Source organism: Hordeum vulgare, chromosome 1H (assembly GCF_904849725.1).
Source record: "Hordeum vulgare subsp. vulgare chromosome 1H, MorexV3_pseudomolecules_assembly, whole genome shotgun sequence".
Classification (NCBI taxonomy): domain Eukaryota; kingdom Viridiplantae; phylum Streptophyta; class Magnoliopsida; order Poales; family Poaceae; genus Hordeum; species Hordeum vulgare.
In genome coordinates, this window is record NC_058518.1 from 381,906,394 (window position 1) to 381,925,547 (window position 19,154).

The window sequence follows — 19,154 nt, forward strand, 5'->3', positions numbered from 1 at the left end:
CACAACCCATAAATTCTTCAAAGAAAAATGTCTAGGATTCTGGTGATCTAAGGCCCTGTTTGGGACAACTCTGCTCCATCAAAAGCAGCTCCACTCCATCAAATTCACTTTGGAGCAGTTTCATACGAAAGTTGTATCTCTTTCAAAGAGAATGTTTGGCTTTTATCCAGCTCCAACTTCAAGAATGGAAAGTTTGGTGGAAATGATCTATTTGATTGAATGAGAGGGGAGAAACGAAGGGGTATCCACTTACGGATTGCAGTGGTGGGTAATTTCGCTGCAACTCCAGCTTCTGCAATTTTATGGAGCACCTCCTAGAGAGCTTCATAAAAAACAGGAAGTTGGACCCTTGATTCTAGTTTTTTTTATGAAGTTGTATATCGTGAAGCTACCCCGTTTGTCTTATGTTTTCTAGAGCGAAGCTGAATTTTCTAGAGTAGAGCCGTCACAAACAGGCCCTAAATGGTTCAAGTCTTTGAGAAAGGTTTTTTTTTCGTTTATAGCAAAAGGGCCCGTGCGTTGCAACGGGAGAAAAAATACCACACGCTTTTAATCTTTTTATAATCATTTTGATTTATTAAAATAATAAGCTAACTAACTAATGTAGTCAGTCCTATCCTATTTTGTTGAGAAATTAACCCGTCCATTGTCAATTCCACCATGATGAGAAATTAAGCAGGACAAGCAAAGCAAAGCAAAGAGGCTACGTGAATTGATCAATGTACTGTTATTTTATTTCACTCATGGGGTAGAGAATGTGGGATGAGATGACAAACTGAAGGTGGTGTTCCATTCTCTGTCTCTACAACAATACAATCTTACATTCAATACATCCATTCATCAATAAACAAATCCCCACAAAATAAAATTTCTTGCCGGTGCTTGGCACACTGTTGGAGGCATGGGGAGGGGATCTCACCAGATAATGAGTTCCTGCCGGAGGAGGGGATACGATGAGGGGAGCAAGGGTTAGACGCCTCTATCTGCCCATAAGGAGTCGCCGTTGCTGCGCTATAACCTCGGAGTTCCCCGTGTGAGCCATGAAGGCCCGCCTCCACCTGCAAGTACTTCGCTCCGCCGTGCTGCCGCCGTTCTGCATCGAGCAGATGCATCATCCCAAGTCATTGTAGCTGTCGCGTTGATTTGATCCAGAAGCTGTGCTCGAGCGCCAAAACGGGGGCAGCAAGCGGGCAGAGGTACGGCCGTGGAGGCGGGTGGGTTTGAGATCGACAACAGTGATGGTTGTGGTCGGCCGCGGCGGCGAGTGGTGTGGCAGCGGCATGGGCACATGCTAGGGTGGACCAGGGTCGACGCGATGTTCTCGAGCGCCGCAACGGGGGCAGTGAGCGGGGAGAGGTACGACCGCGGAGGCGGGTGGGTTGAGATCGACACGGGTGGCGGTTGAGGTCGGCCGCGGCGGCGAGTGGTGTGGCAGCAGCTTGGGCACAGGCCAGGGTGGCCCAGGGTCGACGGGAGGAGGAGATGCGTACGGGTATAATTTTTGCAGTGAGTCATTTTTTTTCTTTTGCGTTGCTGATAAATGATGGAGCGCGCGTTGAATAACAAAAATTAAGGGGCTTTTTATAAAAATACCGCCGTGGGTTTTCCGACGGAAGCAATAGCCGCTTTATTATTAGGTATAGATAGCAAAAGGGCTCATGGGTTGCAATGGGAGAAAGAAATACCACACGCTCTTAATTTATAAAAAATGGTCTATAATTTAAGAATTTGTAGTTACGACACAAATAAAGATGGTCTTATCCTAAAAAATGCAGTTCAAAATTTCACAGGTCTTCTATTTTAACACGGCTTGCATGTAGATTTAATAGGTACAAAGAATCAGTCAAGTGACCTTCAATTTCATCTCTAATCCTGATTTTTTTGACGTGTTATCTTCAACCCGGATGAGTACCGTTATGAAAGAAAGACGAATAATGACTTATTTATTAAGATTGCACCTTAGATAGTATTTTTATTAAACATTTAACAGATAAAATAATATCATATTTAAATTCTACATATTTTTCTAATCAAATTCCATATATAACATGTTAAATTTGGAGTTATAGTTTAAAAGATATGAGCATTTTAAAAAATATTTAATATATACTACGAGTTTAATGTGATAAACAGTAAGGGTTTTTTTATAAAATCATCTCGATTGGTTTTTTCGACGGAAGCGATAGTCTCTTTATTATTAGGTAAAGATAATGCAATTACATCTTCTCTGAAATTCCCGCGTTCCGAAACATTCTCGAATGAAATAGAAAAAAGAAAAGCGAGGTGGCCTAAGCACAAATGCTCGATTACAGCCATAAAATCCTGTAACCCGCACGCACAGATCATAATATGCCCCCTTCCCCGGCGCACGTTACCACATCGTGCATATACACAAGGGGATGTGATAATGTTTACAAGTCCTGATCTCCCTACAATGCCGCGGCGGCCTCGGACTCCGGCGCCCTCTGCTCCTTGGCGGCGTCAACGAACCCCACGTACAGGTCTGAGTGCTCGGTGTCGCACCTCGGCAGCGCCGTCCTCGCGCCGCCGTCGGCCATGGTCTTCACGAACGCGACGAACCGCCGCCAGTTGTCGCCGTCGAACAGGTTCCGGTTCATGCGCAGGTACGTGAACGCGCTCAGCCCGGCGGCCTCGGCGGTGGCGGCCACCTGCGCGAACGCCTGCTCGTCGTATCGCTCCAGCGCGTTCTCGCCGGCGAGCTCCACGCGCGCCGCCCGCGCCGCGGCCCTGACCTGCTGGACCAGGAGCTCCGGCGAGCAGCCAGCGTGGCCCGGCTGCTGCTCGTCCTTCATCTCCATGCACGTGAAATTGAGCACGGCGCCGTGCCTGGCCAGCATCCGGGCGATGGGCCCGTACCCATCGTGGTGGCGCGTGTTGTAGTACCCCGCGGTGAGCTCGGCGGCGTGGGAGCGGGTCCGGTAGTGCCAGTGGATGCCGGCGACCTTTGCAGACAGCGTCACGCCAGTGCCGCCGAAGATGGCCTCGGCAGCAGCCAGCACGCGGTCACCATGCTCCAGGAGCATCCCCGAGTACCACTTGAGGAAGAAGTGGCCGTACTCGGTGCTCCACGTGCCGTCCCGCCGGAAGAAGCCCGTCTCCTCCGGGAACTGCTTGTACTCACCGGCGTCGTGCGGGCCGCTTGTCCCCCAGTTCTCGTGCCCGGCCGCCACGGCCGCAGCCTGCAGCGACGCCCGCATGTACTTGTCGTAGCACTGGAACTCGCCGATGCCCGGGAAGCGCCAAGTCCCGTTGGCCTCCGGGTAGGAAGGATACCTCAGCTCGCCGCAGGGGCCCAGGCCAACCTGGACCTCGGCGATGACGGTGCCGAGGTGGCCGCTGAACCTGTCGCGGAAGCTGCGCATGTAGTCGGAGTAGACCTGGACGGGGGTCCGGCCCTTGAGCACCGGCAGCGTGTCGCAGCCGAGGGAGATGTACTCGGGGTTGCGGCGGCCGGACCTGTCCGTGTACACGATGTCCTGGTCGGCGCTCACCTCCTCCAGAACCCATGGCGGCAACGGGATGCTGCAAACAACAGTTCCAGTCAGCCATTTGTCCCCAAATTTTATGCACCAATCATGCACCTAATTTGGCACACACGCCAACAATCAGCTAATCAGTTTTTAACCCTATTTAAAATAGAGAACTATTTTTCGATACTTCACTTGCCACTTGGATTGCTTGCTTGTCCAAGCGGAACTTCCATATCCTTGCCAAACGTGCAAGGAATGGCAAAGTGAGCCTGTAATCAAACGCCATGTAGCACTAAAATTGAACAAGTTGTTACTCAACAACAGAGCACTTGCGCAACCAGGCCATACTGAACCGACAAATTTGTCCCAAGTTCGAGAGGAAAACCTAATCGATTTGAACCAATTTAACAGTGTTTTTACTGTTGCTATATGGCTGGTTGATTCTATTGCAGAGCAGACCATGATGCTGGCAAGCAAATGAGATGGATGATTGGCAAGGCGGGGAGTTGCTTACTTGCAGGAGTCGCCAACGTTGCCACCGCACTGATGGAAGGACATGACCATCTGGAGCCGTAGGCCGGCGCGCTCCACCATGCGCACCAGCTCGGCGTAGCCCTCCCAGTCGTACCGCCCGGGGCCGTCCCTTTCCACCACGCCCCACCACACGTCCACCATGACCCCCTCCACCCCGGCGGTCCGCAGCGCCATCAGACTCGCCGCCAGCGCGCGGGCGCGGGACAGCTGCCCGCCGGGCCCCACCGTGTCAAGCGGCAGCATCACGAACACCGGCACCCCGCCCCTGCTCGGGCGGCCGCCGCCCGCGTGGGCCTGCTGGACCTGGCCGTGCAGCAGCTCGGACTGAACCGGGGCGGGAGCCTCCATCGGCGCCGGCGGGGCCTGCGCCGCCGCCCTGAGCGCGCGGAGCCTGGCGGGCGCCTGCTGCGGGACGGCCACGCAGGAGGGCGGCGCGTCCTCCGGCTTGTTGAGGAGCTTGGAGCAGGGGTCGTGCGCCGCGAGGAAGGACGTCGAGGACCGCAGCGTCAGCGCCATGGATCCGCTACGCGTGCTCGGGGTCGAGGAGATGTGGGAGACGCTCGGTGAGATTAGAATCGGAGGAGGGAGAGAAGAGGAGAGGGGATTGCTTTGCTTGGTTTTGTGAAGATGACGAGACTTTTCTATCGGTTGGGCGAACGGAACGGAACGAATGGAGCTTGTGTTGTGGTTGTGGGAGGTGGGCTGTGGGGCGCGGTATATATAGGCGAATTTTCGATTTCCTTCCGCGGAGGGTGGACGACGAGGCGTGTGGCGGTGACGACTGGCGCGTGCTTATCGCTAAACTAATTGGGATTGGCCACGGTGGAGTGGAGTGGAGTGGATACTTGAGTTGGTACTTTTTTTCTCCCCTGCATGCACGCATGGAGCCATACTCCAGTCTCCTACTCTATTTGCACTTTTGAAAAGAAGTTTATCCATTTGCAAACATTCAATTTGTTTCCCAGGGAGGGTAGTTGGGATGTCGACACGTGTATACTTCCATAACCATAACCAGTACACGTGTACTGGGATCGGTCGATCGGTGGTAGGCCTACGCCATGGACTCATGCGACCTGGGAGGCGAAGGTTGTCTCTGGCCGGCGTGTGGCGGGATGCTAGGAAGTCAGCTGACGAGCATCACTTATCGGTGACCAGGTAAGGTAACGCATTTTGTCCCTTCACAACTGGAGTGTTTTCGGATAATCGATCGGATGCGTAACGTGATTGGCCGACTGGATTTGGCTTATAACGTGTCCAATTCGAGTAATCATCTTCGTTCCGTTTCAAAAAAAAGTGATCATCTTCGTCCAACGTCAAGTCCTTTCTGGCGGTGCGAGCGAGAAGGAGCAGACGAGAGTGGTTAACACAAGATAAGGAGAGCTCCACCAAGATGGAAAATGTGGAGGTGTCGCTGACGCGGCGTGACGGTACGTGTCGAGCGAACCTCCGTGCTGTTGGGACCGGACCAGGTCGGGTGTGTGGGCGAGGCCCGGTCGTACGAGGGCCGTTCGTTGGCTGGTTCGCGAACCCTCTTTTGTCACGGCGCGAGGTGTGGCCGACCGGCGGGAGGCGGTGAGGATTCGTGGCCGGTGGCGGGGTCGTGCCCACTTGGGAGTTGTCCAGTCACCGGGGGCGAAACAGGTGGAGCCGAGCCTCCGCTGCGCCTTTCCCCGCTCGTTTTGCTTGGCGCTCCGTGGCGCTGCCCAGTCACGCAGCCAGCAGAGCCCAACCGGGAGCCTTCCACCGTTCAAATTCGGACGCGAAAGGCGACGCAGGCAGCCTGAGGTCAATGGTGACACGTCGCGCTCGCGGTGAAACTTTGCAGTCGGCCCGAGATTTCTACTCCGTATCTACTACTGCTACATGGACAGCACGTGGTCGGTTTGGAGGCTTGCGTGGGTGTGTGACTGAATGCTGGGTCCGGGCGCCCGTCCTTGGTCGAGATCTCGTTCGGTTTGAACACCGCTGGCTGGCGCGAGCTGTGGTGATCACGCCGCGCCTAGGGTGGTGAAGGAGCACCGACGTATCAGGTACTGCATCGCACAGTGGGCTGCTGATCAACCACGTCTATCACATTTTCGGCGTTGCCGCTCATCTTATGTCCTTCCAAGCACCGTCGACCTGATGATGATGATGATGATCGTCGTCACCGTTCCTCCTCTTGCCCTTTGCCGGAATCACCGTCAACCAAACACGCATGGAACACCGTCAAAGCCCAGGTGGAGTGGAGTTATAACAGTATTCAACTTCCGCCCTGGTAATATAAAACTCTCCTCGAGGAAACGGGCCAAGCCTACGCGGAGCAGAGTCATACTACCCACAGCTAACATGTCACATGTGCATGCGTACTACTAGTATCACAGTACCCTAATCTACCGGCCGTGGCGATCAAGGGCGAGGGGAACAGTGCCGTCCTATCTGCTGCTGCTGCGTGGGCGACGAGTCGGTGGTGACGCGGCCGCGTGTGGGCGCCGGGCCAAACGCGTGGTCGACATGGCGACCTTATCCGCCACGCACGGCGGCCTCGTTCCCGCACCATCAATTTCAATCTCCCTCTGGCGGATCGTCGAGTTTGGTGTACGCTGTTTCTCTCTCCCGGGTGCGCTTTTTTTCTTGTTGCGTCTCCTGCTTGGGGCCCCTACCAGCAGCGACATTTCGGCCTCTTCTGCTCCGTGGATTCGTGGCTCTCGTCCGATCGTGTCAGGAGTCGACTACGGAAAGGGACACACTGAATTTGTTGGGTTGATGTGGGGAAAATATGATGGGAAAAAGAGAGAGCCAAGCAGCCTGGTTTCATTCATGGTCCGGGATGATTGCTGGCCATGCACGACACGTATGGCCTTGACAAGGAAAACGTTGTGTACTTGTGGGCTGTGGCTAGTCCAACAAAAGCGCCGCTCGTGAACGTCCACCCTCCACCTTTTCTTTTTCTTTTTCTTTTTTTGAGTTGGGAGCCTACATCTCTTTGAGAATGTAGAATTGGTTTTGGACTATTTTTTCGCAAATGTATACTGTACTCCGCAAAAGAGTACGTGATTATTACAGCTTGCGCTTTGTAGGGAGCAAATATTTTCCTGCGAGTGCCGATATTTTAATTTCCTGTCGTACATGCATACACCCACGTATGATGCGTGACCTCGGGTCTCCGGCGAGGCGCGTACGTCTGGGAGGTCGGTGCATGCGTCCGGAGCGCCCGTGATTCGGATCCTGAGCCCACGAGGGAACGATAGTGATCATGCTCTTTAGCTAGTTGAAAATATCTTGGTCGACCAGGACACGATATTTGCAGTGCATTAGTTATTCTGTTGCAGATACCATAAACTTCCATCTATGTTTCATCTCCTCTATGGCATCTCCAACACCGACTCTTTTTTCGGAATATGCTTCGGCAATGTATCATTGTATTGATAGAAAAAAGTGTTACAGAGTTACATAGACTACATCCGGCTACGTACACAAAAAGGCGCGGAGGAGTGCAAGTCGGGCAGAAGAGAAAGGGGTTGCCCAGCCCCAATAAACAACAGGTCAAGTGGCACGGATGATCTCCAACACCAACTCTTAAAACATGTTCTATCATCAACACTGTTTTGTATAGGTTTGTCGAACAGCCCGGATGCACCTTTGCCTGCAAATTGGTGTTGGAAATATGCCCTATAGACAATAATAAAATGGTCAATATCATATTTTTTGTTCGTGATGATCGTTCATTATCCATGCTAGAATTGTATTGATCAGAAACTTAGATACATGTATGGATACATAAACAACTTCGTATCCCTAGTGAGCCTCTACTAAACTAGCTCGTTGGTCAAAGATGGTTAAGGTTCCTAACCATAGACATGAGTTATCATTTGATCATGTATATATAGACATCACGTTCATAAGCAAGTAGACCGACTTCTGCCTACACCTACTACTATTACTTCACTAATCGACCGCTAACCAACATGCATCTAGAGTATTAATATTAAACAGAGTAATACTTGAAGCAAGATGACATGATGTAGACAAAGTAAACTCAAGCAATATAAATAAACCCCGTCTTTTTATCGGCAACAATACAAATACATGTCATGTCCCTTTGTGTCACCGGGATTGAGCACCACAAGATTGAACCCATCACAACGCACCACTCCGACTGAAGATAAACCAATCTAGTTCACCAAACCAAACCGATAGATCGGAGAGACATATGAAGCTATAATAATCATGCACAAAAGAATTCAGAGAAGACTTAATTAATATTCATGAATAATCTCATAATAAAATCGTATCCCAATAAACACACCGCAAAGAATATTACATCGAATAGATCATCGGAGGAATCACGGTGAACTTTATATTGAAGATCAAAGACACAGAGAGGGAGAGCCATCTAGATACTAGCTATGGACCCGTAGGTCTGTGGTAGACTACTTACGAAACATCATGGAAGTAGCAAGGTTGATGTATAGGTCCTCCATGATTGATCCCCCCTGCCATAGGGCACCGGAACAGGGGTTTCAGATGTGATCACGGCGGAACAACAATGTGCGGGTGTGGAAAAAGTGTTTCAGGTGGCTCTCTGTAGGTTTTTGATTTTAGAGGATTTATAGAGGCGGAGTTAGGTCAAACGGAGCCACGAGGTGGTCCCAAGTTAACAAGGCACGCCATGTCGCCTTGGCGCTACCTCATGTGGCATTGGGCCTCCCTCTAAAGCTTCAAGGTCTTGTTTTTGTCCATAAAAATCGTCAAAAAAGTTTGGTAGCGTTTGGACTTCATTTGGTACTGGTTTTCTAAAAAGCCAAAAACACGCAAAAAACAACAACTCACACTAGACATTGGGTTAATACGTTATTTCCAAAAAAAATGCATATAAAGTATCCCAGAATGATAATATAATAGTATGGAATAATAAAAAAATTATAGATACGTTGGAGACGTATCAGCATCCCCAAGCTTAATTCCCGCTCGTCCTCATGTAGGTAAATGAAACAAACAAAAAATTTCTTCAGAATTCTACCCAACATGTAATCTCATTCAGGTACGATCTTTGAGAAATGATGAACTAATACACATCAACATACTAATATCCATAAAGATAAATAACATAATCATTAATTTTCAAAATATACGGTCCTTAAAGAACGTTACTCCCCACTCATAATATCATATTAGCATGGCATGGCTATGTGTTCAACACATAAGTATAAATCATGAGCACCATGGTGTCAAATCAGTGTCAAATCAGGTAATCGGATCGTACTTCTAACGCGCTTCAGCATTTTCAGCCTCACTCAATAATGAGCATGAACCATGGACATAACATATGGATGGAATAGAGTATGGTGGTAGAGATCAAAAGGAGTCAAAATGGAATGAAAGTCTCGCATCAACTAGGAGGACCAACGGCTATAGAGATGTCCATCAATTGATATCAATGCGAGGAGTAGGGATTGCCTTGAAACGGATGCACTAGAGCTATAAGTGTATGAAAGGTCAAAGAAAGCTAGGTGGGTGTGCATGCAACTTGCTTGCTCATGAAGACTTCAGATATTTGAGGAAACCCGTCATCGGAATATACAAGCAAAGTTCTATAATGAAAATTCCAACTAGCATATGAAAATTACAACTCATGAGACTCTCTATATGAAGGACATGGTGCTCCCGTAATTACAAGTGTGTAAAAAAGTATTAGCAGTGCCCCTTCTCTCTTTATATCTCATTTATTTCTCTCTTTTTCCTCGTTATTTATTTTTTAATTTCTTTCTTTCTTTTTTCTTTTCCATCCAGAGTCTCATCCAAACTTGTAGGGGAATCATAGTCTCCATCATCCTTTCCTCACTAGGACGGTGCTCTAATAATGATGATCATGACACTTTTATCTACTTACAACTCGATATAACAACTCAATGATGGTATACAAGAACTGAGTATATATTAATGCCCCTAGAAGTGTATTAGGATGTGCAATGATCTAGGATAACATGTAAATAATTAGGAAAGTTGGCCTTGCCACAAATACTATGTCACCTACATGATCATGCAAAGCAATATGATGATGAACACACAAGTCATGTGATGTAATGGTAGAAGTTGCATGGCAATATACCTCAGAATGGCTATGGAAATGCCATAATAGGTAGGTATGTTGGCTGTTTTGAGGAAGATATAAGGAGGCTTATGTGTGATAGAGCGTATCATATCACATGGTTTGTATGCACCAACAAAGGTTGCAATGATTCTCGAGGTGAGAATGGGCAATGGACGGTAGCAAATAGGCTAGCAAGTTGCGGAAAGGTGAGTGTGCGTACATCCATGGATTCACATTAATCATAAAGAACTCATATACTTATTACAAATACTTATTATGTCACTCAAAGCAAAGTACTACCGCATGCCCCAAGGGAGAAGGTTGGTAGGAGTTAACCAACGCGTGCCCCTGACTCGAACAACACTAGGATTTCAACGAGGAATAAGAATGCTCACACTCATCACTGTGACATAACAAAATATTTAGATGAACAACAACTTACAAGCTTTAATTATCTATATTTCTACTAACCAACAATCATGTACTCATGCGCTTTCATATTACTACATCAATAACATTAACCGACAGTTTCTCTTTTATGGCAACCTACATGGAAGTTTTTATTGCATCCACCTTGAATGCCTATCCTTTTGGGACTAGTCTTATAACCCATGCAAATTACATTACTATTTATTAAACTCTCAAACAGATATAAGTGAATAATGAGAGTTCAATTATTTCTATAAACTCTACATGCTAACGTGCTCTAAAAGATATAAGTGAAGCACTAGAGCAAGTGCCTAGCTCAAAAGATATAAGTGAAGCACATAGAGTATTCTAAGAAATCATAATGAACATGTGTATCTCTCAAATAGGTGTGTCCAACAACCAATGATTGTGGAAAACTAAAAACAAAGCAACCTATAATACACGACGCTCCAAGCAAAACACATATCATGTGATGAATAAATATATAGCTCCGAGTGACATACCGATGGAATGGAGACGAAAGAGGGAATGACTTCCGTGGCATCACCAATATTAGACGTTTTAGTCTCCCTAAAATATTACATTGGGGTGCCTTGGGCTTCCTCAAGCTTAGGGTCTTTCTGCTCCTTATTCATTCGTCCATCGTGATCACACCCAAAACTCAAAAACTTCAACACACAAAACTCAACAGGAACCTTGTGAGACCCGTTAGTATAATAGGAAAATCATAAACTTTAGCTAATGTTATAAATTGATTCATATTTAATTATTGCATAAGTTACTATATTATAACTTCTCCATGATGTATACGCCCCGATATAATCCATACCATCATCAAAACAAGCAAACTACGCAAGCAAAAAAAATGAATCTGTCTAAAACAGAACAATCTGTAATGATCAGCACTAAAAGCATACTTATGTAACTACAAAAATGTTAAAAGTTACTAAATCCTGGAAAATTTGTATATCAGTGTTGTGTAAAAAATCCTATTAAAAATACATTCTGGTAAAATCAAAGAAATTCTGAGTGGACGTAGAAGTTTCTGTTTTTGCACAGTATCAAATCTACTATCATCCAAATCATCCCAAAGGCTTTACTTGAAACAAATGCTAATTAAAACATAAAACACAATCATTACACTATAAATAATCACGTAAACACAAAATAACATAAAGTAAAACAAAAAATTAACATAACTATTGGGTTGCCTCCCAACAGACGCTCTCGTTGTATGCCTCTAGCTAGGCATCATGCATAGTATCAAGTAATATCGTATTTGTCATTCCGTCCATAAGTGGCCCTCGTGATAGATTCATAAGGTGTTCTAATTATCTTTGTAGGTAATTGTTACATCCCTTTCTTTAATGGAAATTGGAATCTTATGTTTCCTTGCTTCGTATCAATAATCGCACATATAGTTCGTAAGCAAGGTCTACCAAGTATTATTGGACAAGATGGATTGCATTAAACATCAAGCACAATTAAATCCACAGGAATATAATTTATATTAGCAAGAATAAGCACATAATTTATTCTACGCAAAGGTTTATTAATAGTAGAGTCCGCAAGACGCAAGTTAAGGGAACAATATTTATATCAGTGAGACCAAGCACATCACAAAGAGATTTAGGTATAGTAGAAACACTAGCACCAAGGTTACACAAAGGCAGTACATTAATATTATTTAATCTTAATATTAATAGTAGTTCACATTGATCATGCAATTTTCTAGTTATTAAAACTTCTAGTTCAATTTTACCATCGCTTCTATGATATGCTTAGTAGAAGCTTTATTTTGTACATACGCATTGGGTGAGATAATTATGTATTTTAACAAGGAAATACATTCTTCTAAAGAGAATACCTCATAATTAAAGTCCTTATAATCCAAAATAGTGGACACATCACAAGCTAAAGTTTTGACCTGTCCAAACCCACATTTTTCATTTTTATCATTAGGATCATCACCCTCCGAACAAATGGGATGACTTCTAACTAAAGTTGACTCATCTACATTCCCTTTATCATCAATTTTTAGATTAGTAAGTAATGATTTAATAGGAGATACACCAATCGTTGTAAGATCTTCATCATGATTACGGTAAAAACCGGGTGGAAGAGAATTTTCTAGAAATTCTTGCTTAGCTCCCAACCTAGCTGTCATCTCCTTACTTTTATTAATGGAGACTTGGATAGATTTAATGGACTCATTAGTATCATGATTAGGTGGCAATTTTTTATTTTTAAGAGTTTCCACATCACGAGCAATCATATCCATATTTCTAGCCATATTGTCAACTTTGTGCGGTTTTTCTTCTACATAGCATTGAAAATATTTTGAGAACAAATAAATTATTTAATGGTGTTCTCAAGATCAGAGGGTGTCCTATTATTATTAATTTAATTTCCATAGTAAGTACCATAATTATTGGAGGAATTGCTGGGATACGGTCTAGCATTGAAATTTCCTCTATATGCATTTTTGTTGAAATTATTTCGAGAGACAAAATTCACATCAATAGCATCATATTTTTTCTCAATCAAAGTAGATAGTGGCATATAATTAGGATAAACATGAGCATGTTTATTAGCAACCATATCCATAAGAGCATCCATTTTATCACTCAAACTAGCAACTTCTTCAATAGAATTTACTTTCTTACAAGTTAGAGCTCGATCGGTGTGCCATTGAGAATAATTTGTCATAATGTTGTCAAGAATTTTTGTAGCCTCTCTCAATGTAACTTCCATAAAGGTATCACCTGCAACAGAATCAAGAAGATTTCTAGATACGAAGTTTAGTACCCATGGAATTTTTGTATAATCATCCATAAACTTAAGCCATGAGTGGGAAATTTCTAATCATCAATTTCACTCTATCCAATGCTTGTGCAACATGTTCTTGCTCATGCTGTTTAAAATTCATAACTGATTTGTATGAGAGATGATCTTAGCAGGAGGAAAGTACTTGGAAATAAAAGCATCTCTATACTTATCCCATGTTCCAATACTATTACGAGGTAAATACGAAAACCAAGCTTTAGATTTGTATCTTAGTGAAAAAGGAAATAATTTCAATTTGACTAGTTTATTATCCATATCATTTTTGCTTTGCATATCACATAATTCAACAAAATTATTGAGATGCGAAACCGGATCCTCATTAGGACTTCTAAAAAATTATTCTTTCATAACAAGATATAATAATGTAGCATTAATATCATCAAAATACGCACTAGTGGTGGGTGGTATAGGAGTACTAATAAAATCATTATTATTAGTATTTGAGAAGTCACACAACTTTGTATTATCCTGAGGCATAGTGATGAAGGAAGTAAACTAGCAAGCAAGGAAATATAATTTTTTTTGTATGTTCGATATTTTTAGGCAAGAAAAAATAAAGGCAAATAAAAAGTAGAACAAGTGAATGCTAATTTGTTCGAAGGAACCTCACAAGAATTTGATGATGTCTCCCCTGCAACGACGCTAGAAATTCTTCCTGCTACTAGTAAACTGCGTTGGGTTCTCCCCAAGGAGGAGAGGAGAAGCAACACATCAGAGATAAGTATTTCCCTCGGTGAGAACTGATGTTTGTTGTGTATCCCCGGCAACGGCGCCAGAAATACTTCTGCTACTCCAACAAAAGACCTTCCAATGGTGCCAAAAATAGGCACGTCGACGGGAGAATACTTGGCTTGATCCTTCTGCTGCGGCTACGCCTTAAGGGACTTCCTAGGCAAGTATGCAAAGTATTTCCCCTGTGGCCTTGGAGCCTTGCATTGGTGTTCCCTCGAAGCGGAAAGGGTGATGTAGCGTAGCGGTGGTAAGTACTTCCCTCAGTTTGAGAACCAAGGTATCAATCCAGTGGAGGAGTATCTGAAGATCCTGCACAAACATAAAAACTTGCTCCCAATGCTATGAAGGGGTTGTCAATCCCTTATAGATTGTTTTCCAAGTGAGAACTGAAAGCAACAAAGTAACAAAGGAAAGTAAAAGCGGAGGTGTAAACGATGGATGTGAATAGACCCGGGGGCCGTAGTGTTTACTAGTGGCTTCTCTCATGAAAGCAAGTAGACGGTGGGTGAACAAATTACTGTCGAGCAATTGATAGAACCACGCAAAGTCGTGACGATATCTATGCAATTATTATTTCTATAGGCATCACGTCCGAAACAAGTAGACCGATACTTTCTGCATCTACTACTATTACTCCACACGTTGACCACTATCCAGCATGCATCTAGTGTATTAAGTCCATAAGAACAGAGTAACGCCTTAAGCAAGATGACATGATGTAGAGGGATAATCTCAAACCAATGATAAAAGCCCCATCTTTTTACCCTTGATGGCAACTACTTGATGTGTGCCTTGCTGCCCCTACTGTCACTGGGAAAGGTCACCACATGGTAGAACCCAAAACCAAGCACTTCTTCCATTGCAAGAATCATAGATCTAGTTGGCCAAACAAAACCCAAGACTCGGAGAGACTTACAAGGATATCAAATCATGCATATAAGAAATCATCAAAGACTCAAATATATATCATAGATAATCTGATCACAAATCCACAATTCATCGGATCTCGACAAACACACCGCCAAAGAAGATTACATCGGATAGATCTCCATGAAGATCATGGAGAACATTGTATTGAAGATCCAAGAGAAAGAAGAAGCCATCTAGCTACTAACTACGGACCCGTAGGTCTGAAGTGAACTACTCATAAGTCATTGGAGGGGCGATGATGATGATGAAGAAGCCCTCCAACTCCAAAGTCTCCTCCGGTAGGGTGTCGGGAAGGGTTTCCAGATGAGATCTCGCGGAAACGGAAGCTTGCGGCGGCGGAAAAGTATTTTCGAGGCTCCCCTGATTTTTTGCGGAATATTTGGGAATTTATAGGCCAAAGACCTAGGTCAGGGGGCGGCCAGGGAGGCCACAAGCCTGCCCACCGCCGCCTCCCCCTGGTGGCGGAGTGGGGGCTTGTGGGCTCCCTGGAGCCCACCTGGCTTGGCCCAAAAGCCCCCTGGTTTTCTTCCGTTCGGGAAAAAATCATTTCGGGGTTTTTCTTCCGTTTGGACTCCGTTCCAAAATCAGATCTGAAAAGAGTCAAAAACACGAAAAAAACAGGAACTCACACTTGGCACTGAATTAATAAGTTAGTCCCAAAAAAGATATAAAAGGTACATAAAACAACCAAAGAAGACAAGATAACAGCGTGAAACCATCAAAAATTATAGATACGTTTGAGACGTATCAAGCATCCCCAAGCTTAACTCCTACTCGTCCTCGAGTAGGGAAGTGATAAGAATGAATTTTTTATGCTTTCATGCTACCTAGCATAGGTGTCCTTTCTAATTCCTCTTATGTGACATGAATGTTCAGATCCATTAGATTCAAAACAATAGTTTGCTGTTGACGTGGAAACAATAATAATTCAAGCAAACTAGCAAAGTAATCATGAACTTTCAAAACAACAAGGCCAAAAGAAAGTTATCCCTACAAAAGCATATAGTCTGGCTATGCTCTATCATCATTGCACAACGAATTTAAATCATGCACAACCCTGGTATTGGCCAAGTAATTGTTTCACACCTTTACTTTCTCAAACATTTTCAACTCTCACGCAATACATGAGCGTGAGCCATGGTTATAGCACTATAGATGGTGTGGAATGTAGTGGAGGTTGCAAGACAAAAAAGGAGAAGATAGTCACATTAACTAGGCATATCAATGAGCTGTGGAGATGCTCATCAATATATATCAATGTGAATGAGTAGGGATTGCCATACAAATGATGCACTAGAGCTACGAGTATGCGAAAGCTCTTAAAGAAAACTAGTGGGTGTGCATCCAACTTGCTTGCTCACGAAGACCTAAGGCAGTTTTGAGGAAGCCTATCATTGGAATATACAAGCCAAGTTATATAATGAAAATTTCCCACTAGCTATATGGTGGTGACAAAACGAGAGACTCTCAATCATGAAGATCATGGTGCTTTAATATGCAAAAGTGTGGAAAAAGTGGTAGCATTGTCCCTTCTCTCTTTTTCTCTCATTTTTTTGGTGGGCTCTTTGGCCTCTTTCTTTTATGCGCTTCTTTGGCCTCTTTTATTTCCTCACATGGGACAATGCTCCATTAATGATGATCATCACACTTTCAACTCAAAACTTAGAGCAACTATGACTCTATATGGAATGCCTTCGATAGTGTGCCGTGGCAATGATCTAGCATGGCAAAGACATCAATGGAAACATCATGCTAGCTATCTTACGATCATGCAAAGGCAAAGTATATGTGGTGGCCCATGTCATGGTGGTAGTTGCATGGCAATATATCTCGGAATGACTTTGAAAAAGCCATAGTAGGTAGGTATGGTGTCTGTTTTGAGGGAGGCTAATGGTGGGTTTTGTGCAACGACGAAAGTTGCACGACACTAAGAAGATAGTGATGGTGGAAAGTGAAAGTGCATCTAAACCATGGACTCAACATTAGTCATGAAGAACTCATATACTTGTTGCAAAAGTTTTATTAGTAATCGAAACAAAGCATTCAACGCATACTCCTAGGGGAAGGGTTGGTAGGTATAAACCATCGCGCGATCCCGACCGCCACGCAAAGGATGACAATCAATATACTAATCATGCTCAGATTTCATCACATAGCGGTTCACCATACGTGCATGCTACGGGAATAACTAACTTCAACACAAGCATTTGTAGATTCACAACACCTTACTAGCATGACTTCAATATTACCATAACCACAACTCAAAACTAATTGAGATGAATCAAACTTCTCGAACTATTCAATGCACATGAAGGTGGAAGTTTTCGTATCCCTTTGGATAACTACCCCTTTTAAGACTACTTTCAAAGCATAGATCAACTACCAAGCCACGCACCGCTGCGCTCTAAAAGATATAAGTGAAGCACATAGAGCAAAAGTATCTAGCTCAAAAGATATAAGTGAAGCACATGTGAGCTGAATTGTCTACCAAAAGATATAAGTGAAGCTCGACAAAATCATGGTGTGTGCATGTCTCTCTCTCTCTAGGTGTGCAGCAAGGATGATTGTGACACAACAAAAATAAAAGACTCCTACGATACAAGACGCTCCAAGCAAAAACACATAACATGTGGTGAATAAAAATATAGCCCCAAGTAACGTTACCGATGGATTGAAGACGAGAGAGGGGATGCCTTCCCGGGGCATCCCCAAGCTTAGGCTTTTACGGAATCCTTGAATATCTTGGGGTGCCTTGGGCATCCCCAAGCTTGAGCTCTTGCCACTCTTTATATCTTTGTCCATAAGAACTTGACCCAAAACTTGAAAACTTCACAACACAAAACTTAAACAGAAACTCGTGATAACATTAGTACAAGAAAGCAAACCACCACTTCCTTAGGTACTGTAGCAAACTCATTCTACTTGTGCTGATGTTGGGTTACTGTACTTTCAATATTCCATGGCTAATACCCCCCGATACTATCCATAGTTTCATCAAAATAAGCAACCAACACAACAAAAACAGAATCTGTTAACAGCAGACCAGTCTGTAGCAATCTGTATATTAAATATACCTCTGGTACTTCAAAAATTCTGAAAAATTACGACAGTCTGAAGAATTTGCGTAGCAATCAGAAGCAAAAGGAATCAACTCAAAAGCTCTTACAGAAGAAAAAAAATGAAAATTCTTTTCGTGAGCAGAAAGTTTTTTTCTTTTCCAGCATGACCAAACGATCATCCCCAAGACTAATCATAACGGTTTTGCTTGGCACAAACGCAAAAAGAAACACAAAAAACACAATCATAACAGAATTATGAAAGTGTGGAAAACACAAAACGAAAAGAAAAAGATAAATTCGTTGGGTTGCCTCCCAACAAGCGCTATTGTTTAACGCCCTTAGCTAGGCATTCAATGATGCTCTCACAAAAGACAAGAATTGACGCACAACGAGAGCATCCTAAAGCATGTGAAAACCACATCTAAGTCTAACATACTTCCTATGCATAGGCATTTTATAGGAAAACAGATTGTCAAGACAACCAATAGTTGCCATATCCAAGGAAAAAGAAATAGACAATAGCAATCTCAACATTACGAGAGGTAATTTGGTAACATGAGAGTTTCTACCACAATATTTTCCTCTCTCATAGCAATTATATGTGGGATCATATTCGAATTCAACAATGTAGCTATCACATAGGATATTCTTTTCATGATCCACATGCATGCAAAGTTGACGCTCTTCAAAAATAGTGGGATTATCATCAAATAAAGTCATGACTTCTCCAATCCCACTTTCAATATTGTTGCAAATATCATATTCATCATGAGGCTTAAACAAATTTTCAAGATCATAAGAAAGATCATCACCCCAATCATGATTATTGCAACAAGTAGGGGACATAGCAAAACTAGCATCCCCAAGCTTAGGGTTTTGCATATTTTTAGCATGATTTTCACTAATAGGATTTATAGTGAAATCATTGCAATCATGCTTTTCATCGAAGGAGCCCTCATGAATCACTTCATGAATTTCTTCATCACGATTTTCAGATTCATGCATCTCAAGAAAAACTCCATAAAAATAATCAATTGCCCTCAACTCACTAGTAATTCG

At 43.9% G+C, this 19,154-nt stretch overlaps 1 protein-coding gene across 1 annotated transcript; it reads right to left on the reverse strand.

The window, feature by feature from the left end:
* Positions 1 to 2,165: 2,165 nt before the first annotated feature.
* Positions 2,166 to 4,737, reverse strand: LOC123439066 (beta-amylase 3, chloroplastic). Its single transcript, XM_045115826.1, has 2 exons — positions 4,006 to 4,737; positions 2,166 to 3,543 (listed from the first exon to the last, which is right to left on the reverse strand). The coding sequence occupies exons 1-2, from the start codon at positions 4,539 to 4,541 to the stop codon at positions 2,430 to 2,432; spliced, it is 1,650 nt and encodes a 549-aa protein (XP_044971761.1). The 5' UTR covers positions 4,542 to 4,737; the 3' UTR covers positions 2,166 to 2,429.
* Positions 4,738 to 19,154: the final 14,417 nt, after the last annotated feature.

Excerpts from the sequence above, each read along its gene's own strand:
- LOC123439066 (XM_045115826.1), bottom strand. The coding sequence starts at position 4,541 with ATGGCGCTGACGCTGCGGTCCTCGACGTCCTTCCTCGCGGCGCACGAC. Across the intron at positions 3,544-4,005 it reads AACGTTGGCGACTCCTGCAA|CATCCCGTTGCCGCCATGGG; the intron begins GTAAGCAACTCC and ends TGTTGTTTGCAG.